At 41.8% G+C, this 16,894-nt stretch overlaps 1 protein-coding gene across 1 annotated transcript in view; it reads left to right on the top strand.

The window, feature by feature from the left end:
- Positions 1-16,894, top strand: part of SCN2A (sodium voltage-gated channel alpha subunit 2) — a 104,681-nt gene that overhangs the window by 32,836 nt on the left and 54,951 nt on the right. The window contains exons 8-13 of the mRNA XM_006029477.1: positions 3,217-3,280; positions 4,677-4,818; positions 5,358-5,564; positions 7,351-7,641; positions 14,055-14,402; positions 16,618-16,750. Of these exons, the coding sequence (XP_006029539.1) occupies positions 3,217-3,280; positions 4,677-4,818; positions 5,358-5,564; positions 7,351-7,641; positions 14,055-14,402; positions 16,618-16,750 (1,185 nt within the window). The remainder of the gene's footprint in view (positions 1-3,216; positions 3,281-4,676; positions 4,819-5,357; positions 5,565-7,350; positions 7,642-14,054; positions 14,403-16,617; positions 16,751-16,894) is intronic.

The raw sequence follows: 16,894 nt of genomic DNA, 5'->3' as shown, positions 1-16,894 counted from the left end.
AGGCACTGGTGCCACCTCCTTGCTGCCACTAGCACCAGAAGCTTTATGCCTGCTAGTGCTAGGAAAGAGGGTGCATCTAAGTTTGGGGGAGGGGGAACTCACAGCTCTCCCTACGCCTCCTCTGGGTCTTCCACCAAAAGACCTGGCACCTGCCTTTTCAGCACGCTTCACATTTTATGTGCTGGAAAAAAATGTGTGTCTGTGTGTGTGTGTATGTAATGTATGTGTAGTGCTTTCCTGCAGTGCACAGAGATGAGACACTGCCAGGCAAAGCACTGCTTTCATTTTGTTTGGAGGGGTGGGGAAATAAGAAGAACAAATAACAGAATTTTGGGGGAAGAAAGAATTGCAAGGGATAACAATAGGGAGGGTAGGTAAGGGTCAATAGGAAAGGATTGGCTACAACTTGGTAGGAAGGCACTACCAAGCTGTAAGCTTACAGGTGCTACTCTTTGCTGATGCTCTTGCTGCTACATAGACAGCTACAAAATGGCAGAGAGCAGTTCACGAACAGCTTTTTATGGTGCTTCTCTGTTCCTCCCCCAGAGCACTGGGATTGGAAGGGACCTCAGGGACAGATCGCTGTTAGTGGCCTGCTACAGATATCAATATTGGATCAGTCCTTCCCCGTCTCCCCATCCCTCTTCTTCCCTACAAGCCCACTTCTCAAACAGTCTGAACATCCTAAACGTTTATGAAACATTTATGAAATGTTTCGGATGGATCTGTTTCATTTCGGAGCTGTTTCAGAGCCTTGCATTTCATTTCAGATTTGGTGTTTCAGCCGCCGAAATGTCCAAATCCAAAACTAAATGAAACAGCTGCTTAAATTTTGCACAGCCCTAGTGTCTACCCCTTGTGGCCAAAGCAGATGATATCTTGGCATATCCTTATTCTGCAAAATGCAGATTCTGCGAGACAAAAGTGTCCAGTTTCTATTCCTCTGACATGAAGCACACAGGCAATGCAACTTTATACCTAAATGTCTACAAAGAACAGATACCTTGTTTTTCTTTACACATCTAGGTAATCACCCTTCTCCTTATACCTGGCAGCCCTAGGACAATATTGAAACTCTGCTGACTTCAAATAATGCATATCAATCTCCTTTGCTTCCATTAGAAATTTCAACATATATTTCTCCACCTTGATGAGAATTTCCTCTTAATCTAGACTAATCAATCTTTACTCATATTAACAAGCATTTATGTACCTAGTAATCCCATTGGTGACAAGGGCTAAGTACAGATAGTCAAAAAGCCCAAGGCTGAATCAATTCAATCTTTGCAGGTTTGTCTAAGATGCACAAATAGAACCAAAAAGCAAGTGAACAAACATTCACTTTTGATTCTGGAAATGCAGCTACATGCCTGCAGTGTCTCAGGCCAGAAGCTGGGAGGTGCTAGAGCACACCTCCCTGCTCTGCTGGAGGCGACAGCTTGGGCCAAAGCTAACCTACCCACCCCATGTTGTGGGGGGGAGTGTGGGGGAGGTGCAAAGCATCCTGGGATGGTGGGGGACTGTGAGTTAACTTGTATCTGGAGGGGATCTGGGAGAGAAGTTCAATAAAACAATTTAATCTAAATCAGTGAAGTCTGATACTACATCCATCCCAATTTATCTTAAACCAGTTTCAGCCATTTTGAAAACAGTTTATGTGCACTGAACTTCTGGGCTAGGGACAGAAATTATACATACACTGGTATAAGTGATCAGAAACCAGTTGAAATCTGTAACACAACAAAAGTTCAGTGCACACAAACTGCTTTCAAAATAGCCTAAACCAGTTTAAGATAAACCTGGATGGATGTAGTATCAGATTTAATTGATTTAGGTAAAATCAATTTCTTGAACTTCTGTCCCAGATCCCCTCCAGATTTAAGTTAACTCAAAGTCCCCCAGAATCCCAGGATGCTTTGCACCTCCCTTGCAAGGTGGGATGGGTGAGCTAGCCTTGGCCCAAGCTGTCTGCTCCAGTCGAGCAGGGAGGTGTATTCTAGCACCCTCTGGCTTCTGACCTAAGCCACTGCAGGCATGTGGCTGCATTTCTGGAAGCAAAATTGAATATCTGTTTCCTTGCTTATGGGTGCAATCTACACAGCTTAGATTAACCTGTGATGATTGAATCGATTCACCCTCAGGCTTTTTGGCTGTCTGTATCCTTGTTGTGTTATCTGGTTTCCAACTATTTATACCAGTTCATGTGTAATTTTTGCCCTTAGCGAAGAAGACCATTTGTACAAGTAAGTGCTTATCAGTATGAATAAAGGTTACACAACCAAGCCGTTTGATAGCGGGTCATTTCACTAGTATGCATTTTAGAGGACTGAACACATTTTTGAATGAAAATAATCTGGAAATATTATAAATGAGATGCCCACCATGCAGTTGTTACTGATCAGTCATTTAGTACTTGCATAACCAAGGACTAAATGACTGCACAGTAACTAATGCTACTACACAGTAGCATCCCGGCACAATTGCCTAGTGATGCTTATTGTGTAGTAGCTCATTACTACTGTGCATTAGTGTCACATCATGGTTTGTTCCTGGCAATGCTACACTGCAGTAGTAACGAGCTGCTGCACAGTAAGGATCTCGTGTGTTAGTTATCCAGTATCAAAATTTTGTTAAATGTATTAAAATTTAGCCCAGTAATTCTGTCCTACACACATACACACATAGGAGTCTGATATTGGAGTTTTCATATTGCTAAGATTCCCTTACTTTTATTTTGCTGTGGTATTTGAAGAAAATAGGTTGCTATGAAATATTTAAAATAAATAACATGAAATGCCATCAATGGAAATGTATGAAGACATTTCTTTATTGATTCAGCTTTCTTGTTTTTTCTCAGTGTTTATTCCATTATTTTCAAAATTGACAGATTTGGTAATCCTATTATCTCTTGATCATTTGTGTGACTTAATGAGGTTCTAATGTACTACTGCTTTTCTGTTTCTCTAAAGGAAAACTAGCTTTTAGACCTAATAGGAAATCTTTTGCTTGTAGTCTATACATTCCTTTCCTTATTTCTAATTATTTTTCCACTGTAATTATATTTGTGATTTTTGTTTTGTGATTACATTTGTTTTCTTTAAAATACAAAAGGTTTTACTACTCTGTATCTTTCATTTAGATTTAAATAATTTTTTTCTTTAAGGACACTTTTTCAGTGCATTCAGATAACTCTTTTCACTTTCTCTTCTTAAACAGGTCATTTTTACTTTTTGGAAGGGCAAAATGATGCTCTGCTGTGCGGCAATGGCTCAGATGCAGGGTAAGACAGTAAATTCTAATGGACCATTTTCCATCATAAAAATTGTTATATATAAATCTTCAACATAGAACAGCTCAAGTTCTTGAGTTGTTCTTGATATTTCAGTATCTAGCATACTGTGTTGTTTCAAATCCCCATGGTTTGGAGTGCGGATGTCTTTTATCTGAATATTTAATGTATGAATATCAACATTCACATTATTTGAATTTTCAGTGGTATTAGCTAAATGTGTTATGCTTATTTAGCAAGCGAAAGATTAGGGGTGTGTAAAATGGGCCATATTTGATTCAGATTTGGATTCAGTCTGAATCGGGGACAGTGATTTGATTTGTTGATTTGGATCACTGTCCCTGATTCGATTCGGCCAAATCCACATCTGAAGATTCAATGCTGATTCAGAGAATCAGCGATTCAACCACAGACACAGCTTTAAATGTTTTTTCTACATACCTCAAGGTACCAGGCACGGCTTGTGAATGCTGTGATACTGGATGGGATGAAGCTTCCCACAGGAGTGCGGGGAGGGGACCCCTGCATGCTCAGCAGTGAACCCAGAAGTGGACCGGAAGTACTTCCGCCATTGGCTGCAGAAGTACTGCAGAAGTACTGGTCCACTTCCAGGTCTGCCAGGGAGGTTGCTGGGGGGCTTCCCCCATGTCCCCCCCCAGCTCAGCAATCAGCCACAGGGGGACACTGGGTGCCCCCCAGACTCAGGAAGCACCAGTTGCCAAGCTGGGGGGCATGGGGGCGCCTCCCCGGCACGCTCCCCGGTGGACCCAGAAGTGGACTGGAAGTGCTTCTGGTCCACTTCTGGGTCTGCTGCTGAGCACACTTAGGAGCCCCCCTGCACTCCTGTGGGATGCTCCATCTGCCTCACCATCTCAGCATTGACAAGCCGCCTGGTAACTTGAGGTATGTAGAAAAAACATTTAAAGCTGTGACTATGTCCGAATCGACTAATCTTTCCAAATCTCTCTGAATTGATTCAAAGCGTCTGATTAAAATTTGGAGAGGTTAAAGGGTCTCCTGATTTGATTCAGATTCGGAGATTCACCCACTGAATCGGGTGGTGAATTCACCACCCAAATCGCCACACTCTGGCACCCATGCCAGAGGTTGCCTACCCCAGGGATAGATTGTAATTCATTTTATTATTTAGGTATTGAAATGCTGTTAAGTAAAGATGGAAAATTTGAAAGTAAATAAACTGTATCATTATCTTAATCTATCAGCAGTCCTTCTTGAGTTGTTTTAAAGAGAAAAAATTTAGTTGATGTCATTATGTTTAAATGACCAAGTATTGGCAACCTTGACTCCTGAACTTTTTTGTGACCTCCTAGCAATATATATTTATTTTAGGTAGCTGTTAAAAATAACATTTCTTCTTCTTTTGTAGTCAATGTCCAGAAGGATATATATGTGTGAAAGCTGGTAGAAACCCCAATTATGGCTATACAAGCTTCGATACATTCAGCTGGGCATTCTTGTCACTGTTTCGACTGATGACTCAGGACTTTTGGGAGAATCTGTATCAGCTGGTGAGGTCCTATTCAAATAAATGTCATCAGCATCTCTTCTACATAGACATAGCACTTACACGGTGATTTCATCCATATCTCCCTAAGAACTTTGGAACAGGGGCCATCTTTTTGTTTCTTTTTGTACACTGCTTAGAACAATGGGGCTCTTGGCCATGACTGATGTTCCTCAAGGCTACAGAAATATTAATTTTTAATAGTAATAAAATAAATCTGCTTCATAAAGGTGGGCAAAAATTATTTTCTCCGCTGTGCAGAGAAATAAATGAGTCCAGATTTGTGGACTTCATGACTCTCACAGAGTAAGAATATATCAGAGTCAGGTCAGATGCCCAATCTCATATCCTATCCATTTGACATGCTGCCTCCTCAAGGGTCAAATCCTGTCATTAACTTAACATGGATATGGATGATCCTAAGTGTGAAAGGGACAGGAGCTCTTACTGTAGTAGTTATTTTGATTTTTTTTCAAAAGTGCTATAGAAATAGGTAATATAGAGTATCATTAAAAACCTGCTAATGTCATTTTCCCCCCTTAGACATTACGAGCTGCTGGCAAAACATACATGATATTTTTTGTGCTGGTAATTTTCTTGGGCTCTTTCTACCTGATTAACTTAATCCTGGCTGTTGTTGCCATGGCCTATGAAGAACAGAACCAAGCAACCATGGAAGAAGCAGAACAGAAAGAGGCAGAATTTCAACAGATGCTTGAACAGCTGAAAAAACAACAGGAAGAAGCTCAGGTAGTTTTGTAATGGAAAATTGCTCCTGTAATACAGGACTGTGTCCTGTTGTTATATAGCTGCATATGAGAATAAGCCCGCCTTTCACAGTAGTAATTTACTCCCTTTGTACAAACACTCCCTTAGCTCAATGGTGAGCAATGGAGGAATCTTGTCCTCTCCTCCACCCCTTATACTACAGGCTCCACTGAAGCTGTTGATTAGTGACACATCTATTAAAGAATGACTCAGGTAGAGAGATGGAAACTGATGGTTCTGCTACATGAATGACATCCAAATAAATTATTTCTCATTATTTACCCGTATGCAACTCAGAACAGGTATTTTGCTGTGAAAATGGGAACATTTGGCTCTCTTCACCCTTTCATCTTTTCACCCATTCCATCTCCCAGTTGGGGCAGAAAACTAGATTAGAGTCCCAGACCTAAAAGAAATGTAATAACAAGTGAACTTACGGACAGTACTCCCCTCTGGTACAATGTTGTATCATGTTTGTTTCGTACATTGAAGCATCTTTCCCCCTTTTTTTTTTTTAAGTCCCTCTGGCTCTTTAGTGGGCTAGTTGATTGTCTGACACTGTTCACCTGGCCAGATGTTACCTAAAACTGAAGTTAAACTCTGTCTTCTAAGTATGTGGCCTGCTAAAGACAAAGCTGAACTATGCCTTTAAGTAACCATTGGTGATGACTGCACTCTATAAAAACCTAATATTTTATCAAATGCTCCACAAACAGTTGAAAAGCACCAGGGTTGCTATGGAAAGCTATGGAAAGGTTAACTCAATCCTTGTAAGGCCCCGTATTATGGTGATGATACCATCAGGTATTATACTAGTTCCCAAATGGGTTGGAGACTATCCAAAATTGCATATAGACCCTAACAAAACCTAATTTTGGAAATATTATTTCCTGTTACTAAGAATACCAATAAAAAGATTACTTTCTTGTTGCTTCAACAAGGGCAATTTTCTCTTGAACTGCCCTTCCAATTTTCTCTTGAAACCACCCTATTCCCTATCCATGTCCAGTTAAGGGATAGCATATCAGATTTTGTTTTGTATTATAATGTACTAAAGAGCTCTGATGGCAAAGTGATTAAGACTTCTTCCTGTTGCTCTATAGGCCTGACTTTAAACCTTACCCCAGACTTGTATCAAAGGGAGCCCCTGTCAAGCCCAATTAGAAATAGGAACCTGATCAGCTTGCCTGGAGTCAGAGGTAGCTGGATGTGAACACTAGTCGTAGCATTCCTTTGTGTGCCATTGGCCAAAGAAACTGGACCAGTGGCCGTTCTGTGGCTCAGGTGAACCGTAAGTGACTATGGGCTGCTGGTAAATTACTGTTCTTGGCACTTTGTCTGAATGATACTTTCTTCAATTTGTTAGACCAATGGTTCTCAACCTTCTTAGCCTCCAGGCAATGATCTATAACTTTTGTGAACTGAGCAGCACCCTATTTCAAAAACTAATGTATTCATTAACAGTGCTTATCTCCTTGCAAAGGGCTGGGGTAGTGGGAGGGAAGCAATGGGGGCAGGGGAACAACAAGGGAAGGACAAGCCTGGACTGGCACTTAACCCTCACACCTGTTTATGTCCTCACACCTCAAAGCAATTTTCAAAAGATCCTCAACATCCTGGTTAAGAATCACTATGCTAGACTCAGTGAGGCGGAATCAGTACTTTCTTTTTGAATCCACTACCAATAAAAAAGCAACTTGAAATAATAATACATTTAAAAAAGGTTAGTGGTGTAGATTTTAATTGCATGTAACCTTGTGACATACAGGCAGCAGCAGTGGCGGCAGCAGCCGATTCAAGAGAATTCAGTGGAGTAGGTGGCATAGCTGGATTTTCTGAAAGTTCTTCTGAAGCATCAAAGTTGAGTTCAAAGAGTGCTAAAGAGAGGAGGAACAGAAGAAAGAAAAAAAAGCAGAAGGAGCAATCTGAAGGAGAGGGAAAGGATGAGGAAGAATTTCACAAATCTGAATCAGAAGACAGTATCAGAAGGAAAGGCTTCCGATTTTCTATTGAAGGCAACAGATTGACATATGAAAAGAGGTTCTCTTCTCCTCACCAGGTACAGTGAAAGTATCAGTTACATTCAGTGAGTATTACATCATAAGCTGTTTGTCATGGAAACTGCTGTAAAGTAAGTTACTAAAATTAATATCCTTATTCTTGCAGAAGGTGCCACAGAAACAATTACAAATGGTTAGGAACCAATCTAGTTTAAATACTTGAATTGACAGATTATGTGGTTAGAATTTGAGGGATTTTGTTTTCATTAAAAATCAAAAAATGAACCCACATGGTAAAAAAATATGTCATTTTTCATACATTTCTTCCTTGGATTTAGTTTTGCCCATCATATCCATTTAGAATGCTGCAACGGAGTTCTTTTATAGCCTGCAGCTTTTAACATATCAGTATTCTCTTTGTGTCTCCCCACTGATTCCCTTTTCCTTATTGCACCAATAGTAAGTTATTTATATTCACCTTCTAGCCCTTCATAATCTACATCACTGTACTTATCACATCTAATTCACAATTAGTGCACAAGCAAATACCTTTAGGCTAAGTATAGAGAGTCAAAAAGCCCCAGGATAAAACGTTTTAATCTTTCCAGGTTTCTCTAAACTGCATAGATCGAACCAATAAGCAAGTGAACTCATGTTCACTTTTGAAACCAGAAAGGCAGCCAGACCCCTGCAGTGGCCCATACCAGTAGCCGTGGGGCAATAAAGCATGCCTCCCAGCCTGCCAGCCTCTGCCAAAAGCACCCAAATACCGCTGAGCAGGGCTCATCCTTGATTGGCTTACCCAGCACACTCCACCCAAACACTTGTGATCCCCACCCAGGGGGAAACAGCCCCTCCAGCTGGAGGCTGGCCAGGTTCCCTAGCCTCAAAGTGGGTTCCCTGTCCCTGGCAGGGTCCCCTCAGCCCTGCCCCTCGTACAGAGAGGGGATTCCCCTGTCCTGTTTCCAGACTTAATATTAGACTTTAGGGTGGGGGGAAACCCACCTCCCACTCCTCCTTCAGCGCCAGACCCCATCTGGGTACTGCCCAGTGTGGGGGTAGGGAAGCCTGCAGTGGGGGCTTGAGTCCGCCCACCTAGAACCAGGCTGGAGTCCTCAAGGCAAGCCTCCTCCTCAGCCTCTGGGCCAGCCAAGGAGAGGGTGGGGGGAGAAACCCACCACTCTGGTCTGGCACTGGACCCACAGCCAGGTGCCTCCCGGTGCAGTGTGGGGGAGGGGAAGTACACAATGGAAGCTTGACTTCCCCTGCCTGGAGCAGGGAGCTGGGAGGCAGGAACCAGGTTGGAGTCCCCGAGCCATGCTTCCTCCTCAGTCAGCCCAGGGGCTGAGAAGTGGGTGTAGTTGGGGGGACTCCAGCCTGGCTCCCGGCTCTGGGCAGTGAAGTCAAGCCCCTGCTGTGGGGTTCCCCCACCTTTCCCCTCCTCCCCCCACACTGGGCTGCAGCTGGCTGGGGGTCTAGTGCCTGCTGGGCGGGGGGGGAGTGGATTTTCCCCCCATTCCCTCCTTAGTTGGCCTGGAGGCTGAGGAGGGGGCATGGCTCAGGGACTGCAGCCTGACTTCCGGCTCTGGACAGGCAGAGTCAAGCCCCAGCTTCGGGCTTTCCCACCTTCATGCTGGGTAGCACCTGGCTGGGGGTCTGGTGCTGGGCAGGTGAGGGCTTCCCCCACCCTCTCAGCCAGCCAGAAGAGTGATAGTGCTCTGGCTAGGGAACAGAGGGGTGGAGCACACCCTGGTCCACTGGAGCAGGCAGCACAATCCAGGGCTGCCAAGAATCCTGGGATGCTTGAAAACTGTGAGTTAACTTGAACTGGGAGGGGATCTGGGACAGAAGTTCAATAAACTGGTTTGACCTAAATCAGTGAAGTCTGATACTGCATTCTACCAGGTTTATCTTAAACCAGTTTTGGCCATTCTGAAAGCTGTTTAAGTGCACTGAACTTCTGTTCTGTTACAGGTTTAAACCTACTCCTGATCATTTAAACTGGTTTATGTGCAACTTCTGTCCCTAGCCTTAATGAGTAAAAGGTCATATAGAAACCAACCAGGTAGCAATAAAAAGTACACATGCTTTTATACTAATGCTGGAAGTCTAACATCAAGGGTAAGGGAACTCGAATGCTTAGTAGTAAATAATGATATTGACATAATAAGTATCTCTGAAACATGGTAGAATGAGGAAAATCAATGGGATGCTGTAATACTAGGTACAAATTAAACAGGAATGGTAGAGCCGGCCATACTGGTGTAGTAGTGGCACTCTACATCAAAGAGTGCACTTAAACAAATAGGTTAGATTTTTCAACTGATAAGAGAGGTACTGTAGAATATCTTTGTGTATAGAAATCCTGGGTTTCAATAGAAAAAAAAGTATGCCTAGGAATATACTGTCGACCCCCAGACAGGGACAGCAGCAGTAAGTTAGAAATGCTAGGTGAGTGACAACAAATAGACTGGGTCAACCTAACGTCAGGCAGGATGCACAGACCAAATTTCTTGATTTTATAAAAGATTGCTTCCTGGAGTAGCTAGTCCTGGAACCTACAATAGGAAAGGTTATTCTTGACCTAGTCCTAAACAGTGCATAGGACTTGGTGCAAAGGGTAAGTGTTACTGACTGGCTCAGCAAGTGACCACAATGCAATTGGGTTTGACATCCATGTAGAAGGGGAGAAAATCTACCATGCTAGCTTTTAACTTTAAATGAGAGACTATATCAAAATGAAGAGGCTAGTTAGACAGAAGTTAAAAGAGCCCCCCTGAAGAGGTGAGGAACTGTCAGGCAGCATGGGAACTGCTTAAGAACACCATATATGAGGCACAAAGCAAATGCATACTGCAAATCAAACAACAAAAAAACAAACAAAAAAAGGAAAGCAGACCAAAAGAAAGCCAGCATGATTTAATGGTAAAGTTGTAGAGGTAATGTGCAGAAAAAGACTTCTTTCAAAAAGTGGAAGTCTAATCCAAATGGGGAAAATAAAAAAAGTATAAACACTGGGAAGGCAAATGCAAAACTGAAATAAGACAAGCTAAGAGAGACTTTGAGGAGAAACTAGCTAGAGACACAAAAGGTAACAATAAAAATTTCTTTAAGTACATTAGAAGGAAAAGATCTGCTGGAGTTAGCTGGGCCTTTAGAGAATCAAGGTGTAAAAGGGAGGCTAAAGGATGGCAGGGCCATTGCTGAAAAATTAAGTGTATTCTTTGCATCTGTATTCACTGTGGAAGATGTTAGGGAAATTCCATCACCAGATCCACTCCTCTCTAGGGACAAGTCAGTGTAGCTGACCCAAACTGAAGTTTCAGTAGATGAGGCTGTAGAGGAAATTGATAAACTAAGCAGTAGCAAATCACCAGACATGATTGCATTCATACTAGGGTCGTGAAGGAGTTCAGTATGGAAATTGCTGAACTCCCAGACTATCACTAAAAGCAACCTTGGTATCAGAGGACTGGAGGGCTGCCAAGTGACTCCATATTTTAAAAAAGCCCTGAAGGGGACTCGGGTTACTACAGACCAGTGAACCTAACCTCTGTTCCTGGAAAACTGGTAGAAACAATAAAAAAAGAATTATTCAGCGCATGGATGAACATGACTTTCTGGGGAGGAATCAACAGCTTTGACAAAGGGTAATCACGTCTCACCAACCTACTAGAGTTTTTTGAGGGTGTCAAGAAGCAGGTGTATTGGGGCAATTCCTTTGACATAGTATACTTGGACTTCCAAAAGTTCTTTGACAAGGTCCCTCATCAGAGGCTTTTAACTAAGGTAGTCATGAGATTATAGGGAACATCCGCTTGTGGATTAGAAATTGACTCAAAGATAGAAAGCAAAGTGTGAATATAAATGGTCAGTTTTCAGGATGGAAAGAAGTAAACAGTGGGGTCCCCAAGGGATCTGTGTTGGGACCAGTACTGTTTAACATATTCACAAATGATCTGGAAAAGGGGGCGAGTAACAAGGTAGCTGAATTTGCCAGTGACACAAAACTATTCAAAGTGGTAAAGACCAAGGCAGACTGCGAGGAACTACAGAAGGATCTGCCACAATTGAATGAGTGGGCAACTAAATGGCAGATACAATTCAAAGTAGATAAGTGTAATGTGATGCACCTGGGCAAAATAACCAAACTATACCTACACTATGATGTGCTTTGCATTAAGGAAAGAGATCTGGGCGTCATTGTGGACAATTTGCTAAAAACATCAGCTAAGTGCTCAGCAGCCATCAGAAAAGGCAAACAAAATGTTAGGGATTATTAAGGGAAAGCACAACAGAAAATATCATCATGCCCCTTTATAAATCCATGGTACATCCACACCTTGAATACTGTGCCCAGTTCTGGTCCCCACTCCTAAAGAAGGATCTAGAAAAACTAAAGAAGGTGCAGAGAAAGGCAACAAGGAGATTAGTGTTATGGAGTGGCTGCCATATGAGGATAGACTAAAGAGGCTAGGCCTATTCAATGTAGAAAAGGGATGCTTGAAGGGGGACATGATAAGGATGTACAAAATATTAAATGGCAGAGAAAGTAAATAAGGATTTATTTACTCTCTCACAAAATTAAACTAGTAGATAGTAAGTTTGAAACTAACAGAAGGAAGTTATTTTTCACACAGTAGGCACATTTACACATGCACTCCACTGCACAGTGGGTACCGCACAGTCATTTAGTACTTGCTTAGCAGTACCCATCGGTACTGCTTAGTCGCAGTGGTGCAAGGGTCATTTCCAACCCTACTGCGCAGTAGCAGTGGCATCACGGTTAGTGCCTGCCAACTACATCGCTAGAACTCGTTGCTACAGTGACATAGCATCTTGTGTAGATGAGCCCCATGTGTAATTAAAGTATGGAACTCATTGCTACCTGATGTTGTGGAAGATGACAGCTTATCTAGATTGAAAAAAGGGATTGTACAAATTCTTGGAGGAAAGGAGCATTCGTAGCTATTGAGTATGGGAGTTAGGAATAAACCCTCTGAATTAGAACTTCTTAGACCTTAAATGCTGCAGGCTGCAAGTAAGAGAGGAACAGTGGGGAAAAAACCCTGGTCATACCCAGTTCATTTTCCCTTTCAGCATCTAGTCTCTGCCACCATGTGACATAAAATACTGGGCAAAATAGACCTATGGTTTGACCCAGTAAATGGCAGTGCTTGTGTTCTTAACCCCTACCTCTAATCGTTCCATGCCAGAATCCATAACTCACTTCTTAAAATTTCAAAATGGCACCTTTGGGCTGTCTCCCATGCTGCCTCTCCTGCTAGAAAGAACTTCCTGTAAAAATCCACAAAGCCACATCACTTTTCTTGAAATGTCTCCATAAATCTCTCTTTTGCAATGATTCCTAAAGAAAACTTGACAGTGGTGAGGCTGCTGGTGAAATGAGACCACTGCCTAGTATGCTGGCCAATAGGCCCCTGTCTACATGTTATATCTATTACACAATTACCTGGTTATTTGTGCAATAAAATTAGATTGGCTACATGTTCAAATTAACTATGATGCCTTAAAAAGGTTCAACCATACATAAAGTTATTGCTGGAAAATGTGTAATAACTTATAGGTGATATCTATTCAGCTTTAATTTGAATGTATAGGCAGTGCCCCTGTGGCTGGGAAACCAGCTGCTGGGTGCCTCATGCACCTACTGCACCAGCACTAAAATGTGATGGGACTTAATGCATGATCCCACAATAACACCTCCTGCCATGTGTGGCATGGCAGGAAGTGCGAGTGTGTGGTTCGTGCATTACATCCTGTTGCACCTTTACCTGCACCCGTAGAGGGGCCTATATTGTTTCACTGTCCTTTTGTTGTCCTGGTACCCCATCAAAGTCAGGTTGTCCAGGTAGGTAAATTTACTCACAAACAGATGTGTGTTTTTACAAGTGTGGATCCTGGTTAGCACTTTCCTAAGGAAATGAAAGTATTAAAAGGCACTGAGATCTGTAGGACTGGAGTCTGAATGAATACCATCCAGGAAAACATTAATATTCTTTAAACTAAGATGTAATTAGCAGTTGCCTATATAGACACAAACTGGGGCCTAATAAAACTCTTTATTTGTTCAACCATGCAAACCAGCACAAAGTGAGTGTATTAAATTAAGTATATTCTGTAGTAAAGCATGCAGAGTGGTGAAGGAACAATTACATTAAACAGCAGCTTTTACTATAATTAAATTGATTTTATTTTTCTAAATGTTAAAATAATTCTGGTCTTTGTCAGTCACAAGTGTGTTCTCTGTTTAATCATATTCCTAAGACACCTACATGCATACTTCTAAGTCACCTACATGTGTGTTTTGAGGAAGAAGGTCAGGGAGGGAGTTAGAGTTTCCTTCCTTGTAGATGACCACAACCTTTACAACACTATTGCTCAATAAAATACATTATTTTATATTTCAAAGATTGTTGGCTAATGGTTGTATTCTTTTATTTGTCTACAGTCTTTGCTGAGCATTCGTGGCTCCCTTTTTTCCCCAAGACGTAACAGCAGAGCAAGTCTTTTCAGCTTCAGAGGTCGAGCAAAAGATGTAGGATCAGAAAATGACTTTGCTGATGATGAGCACAGCACTTTTGAAGACAATGAGAGCAGAAGGGATTCTCTCTTTGTTCCACACAGACATGGTGAACGACGCAACAGTAATATTAGCCAGGCCAGTAGGTCATCCAGGACCATACCAGCACTTCCAGCAAATGGGAAGATGCATAGTACTGTGGATTGTAATGGTGTAGTTTCTTTAGTTGGTGGACCTCCTGCTCTGACATCACCTACTGGACAACTACTGCCAGAGGTAATACCTGATAAAGCAGGGCTGTTGGCAATCTAAGGGTGTGTGTAGATGAAACGGGGGCCCTAAATTGAAGCAGTGGGTTTTTAAAACCACCACTTCAATTTAGGGCCCTTTAAACCTCCACGTTTGTGCACACAACTCACATTTACCTGCCTCTCCAGTGGTGGGGAGGGGACAGCGAGCTGCCAGTGGGTGGAGAGGTCACTGGGCTGTGTGAGGGGCTAATGCTTCCCTCCACAGCAACAGCGCCACCCCCCCATCCCCCTAGGCACCCAACCACAGGCACCTGGCTTGGGCTGTCCCCAGCTCATGCAGGGAGGCAGGCTTTGGGGGGAGAGTGGGGAAATCAGGCTTGCCACTTTTCTTGGGCAGAGCCTGCCTTCCCGGGCTGCTGCAAGGCTGCCTGCAGGGCTTCCTGCAGAGCCCCTGAGCTGCACGGAGCCCGGTGCTTCACTCTGCAGCTGTAGGGGCAGCAAGCTAAAACTCCTCCTCAGAGTTCTGGTTTGCTGAGCCCCAAGACATTTAAGGCACATTACACTGCCAAATTTCCTACAGCGGCTGAAATTATCGAGCAATATGCCACTGAGGCATGCAAAGACTGACACCATTAAAGTGGTGCAAAAGCATTTAGCCTACTTTAAAGTGTTGTGCACACATGCCCCTTGTTTCGTTTACACATGACCTAAAATGTTTGCAATAGTTCTGGTATGGTAGGTTTTTTTTGGTGCACAAGCCAAGGTTTGTACAAAATTAAATCTCTTGGGAATGATCCCTGGTTGGCCACACTTGGAATGTTTCTGCATTTTGTAGTACTTTTAATGTAGTCTGTTAAATAAATAGGATAAAAACTGACCTTTTTTCTAGCCATCTTAAACTATATATATGAGAATAAATGTTAATCCTTGTAATTACATATTATTACCTATAACAATTAATGAGATAAAATGCTAAACTATTTAATAGATACAATATGCAAAATATATGACCTTATTATTCATCCAGGCTATCATTATACTAATTGAAGATTTAATTGGGAAGTGCTATACTCATATGTCAGATATAATGGCAAAAGTTACAAAAATAATAAATAAATTATATGAAGCTAGTGGAACAAACTAAACTCAGGTGTAATTATCATTAACCATATGTAGCACTTTTGAAGAGACAGTATATCTTAGTTGGGTAGCATTACTCTTAATTCAATATACTTACAGGAAATATACTTAGTTCAATATACTTACTCTTAGTTCAATTATATTTTATATAGATTTCAAGACTTTCAGATAATTCTTGTCCTTTTATGTTGGTTTCAAAATGTAGGTGTTAACAAAACTTTAGTAACTTAATCTATTCCAAGAAAACATGTATACCTCATGAACATACAAAGTTGTCTGTGTATCCTGTGCATAGGCATATTCATAAAAAGTATGTCCACTTAAATATAAATGGCAATTTAAATGATAAATTACAAAGCTCAATGTAAAATTTTTGTGCAACTTTTTCAAATTTTAATGATTAAATTTTGAATACAAATAAAAACATAAATTAAAATGTAATTAGTAAAATGTCATTAAAATAAAAAATGGAGACAGACATGCAAAATCAATTTCTAAGTACCAATTCAGCAAAGTATTTAAGCACATACTCAGCAAATTATTTAAGAATATGAGTAATCCTTATGTGGTTAATGCATTTAAAGCTAATCATTCATACATATTCCTTTTAGAAGTAGGACTCACATGAAATCAGTGTGCAGAAGATAAGAACTTGTCTGACCTTTATTTTCCTTGAAACAAACACTGTTTTATAGGACTGGTACAGAAGTGCTTAATCCTTAGTACATGGGTCAAATTTGGCCCATGATGCTCCCCATGGTTCCATGGGGAGCCCCTCAGGACATGACCCTATGCATTAGATTGGGCATGTGGGGCCAGATTGAGGCCCCAAGTGTGGGCCCCAGTATAAGGCCTCAGATTTGGCATCCAGGACTGGGAAGAGGCAATGCAGGGCCCCAGAGCCTGATCCCATTATGCAGGACCCTGGTGTCTAACCCCAGCATGCAGGGGCCAGCTGAGTCCATGTGGAACCTGGTCATGCAGCGCCTCTCATCTGGTCTGTGGAGCCAAAAGGTTGAGCACCTCTGGACCAATGCAATACTTACTTTTTAAGTCAACTCACATAATTATAACCCATTTTATCATCACTTTATTTTCAGGGCACCTCTACAGAAACAGAATTAAGAAAGAGACGTTCAAGTTCTTACCATGTTCCTATGGACTACTTAACAGATCCCAGTGCAAGGCAAAGAGCAATGAGTATAGCCAGCATGCTCACAAATACAATGGAAGGTATGTGGTGTGGTTTGTTTGGTATAACTAGGTATGTTTCCTTGTAACTGATTTTGTGAGGCAATAAATATAATCATTTCCATTAATAGCTGGATAGAGGAAGCTCCACAACACTTGAAGTGTCTCTATTAGAGTTTATAGGGA

The sequence above is a fragment of the Alligator sinensis genome, unplaced genomic scaffold, assembly GCF_000455745.1.
Source record: "Alligator sinensis unplaced genomic scaffold, ASM45574v1 scaffold738_1, whole genome shotgun sequence".
NCBI classification, from domain to species: domain Eukaryota; kingdom Metazoa; phylum Chordata; order Crocodylia; family Alligatoridae; genus Alligator; species Alligator sinensis.
The sequence above is the reverse complement of the archived record's forward strand: the minus strand, read 5'-3'. Positions and strand labels throughout refer to the sequence as shown.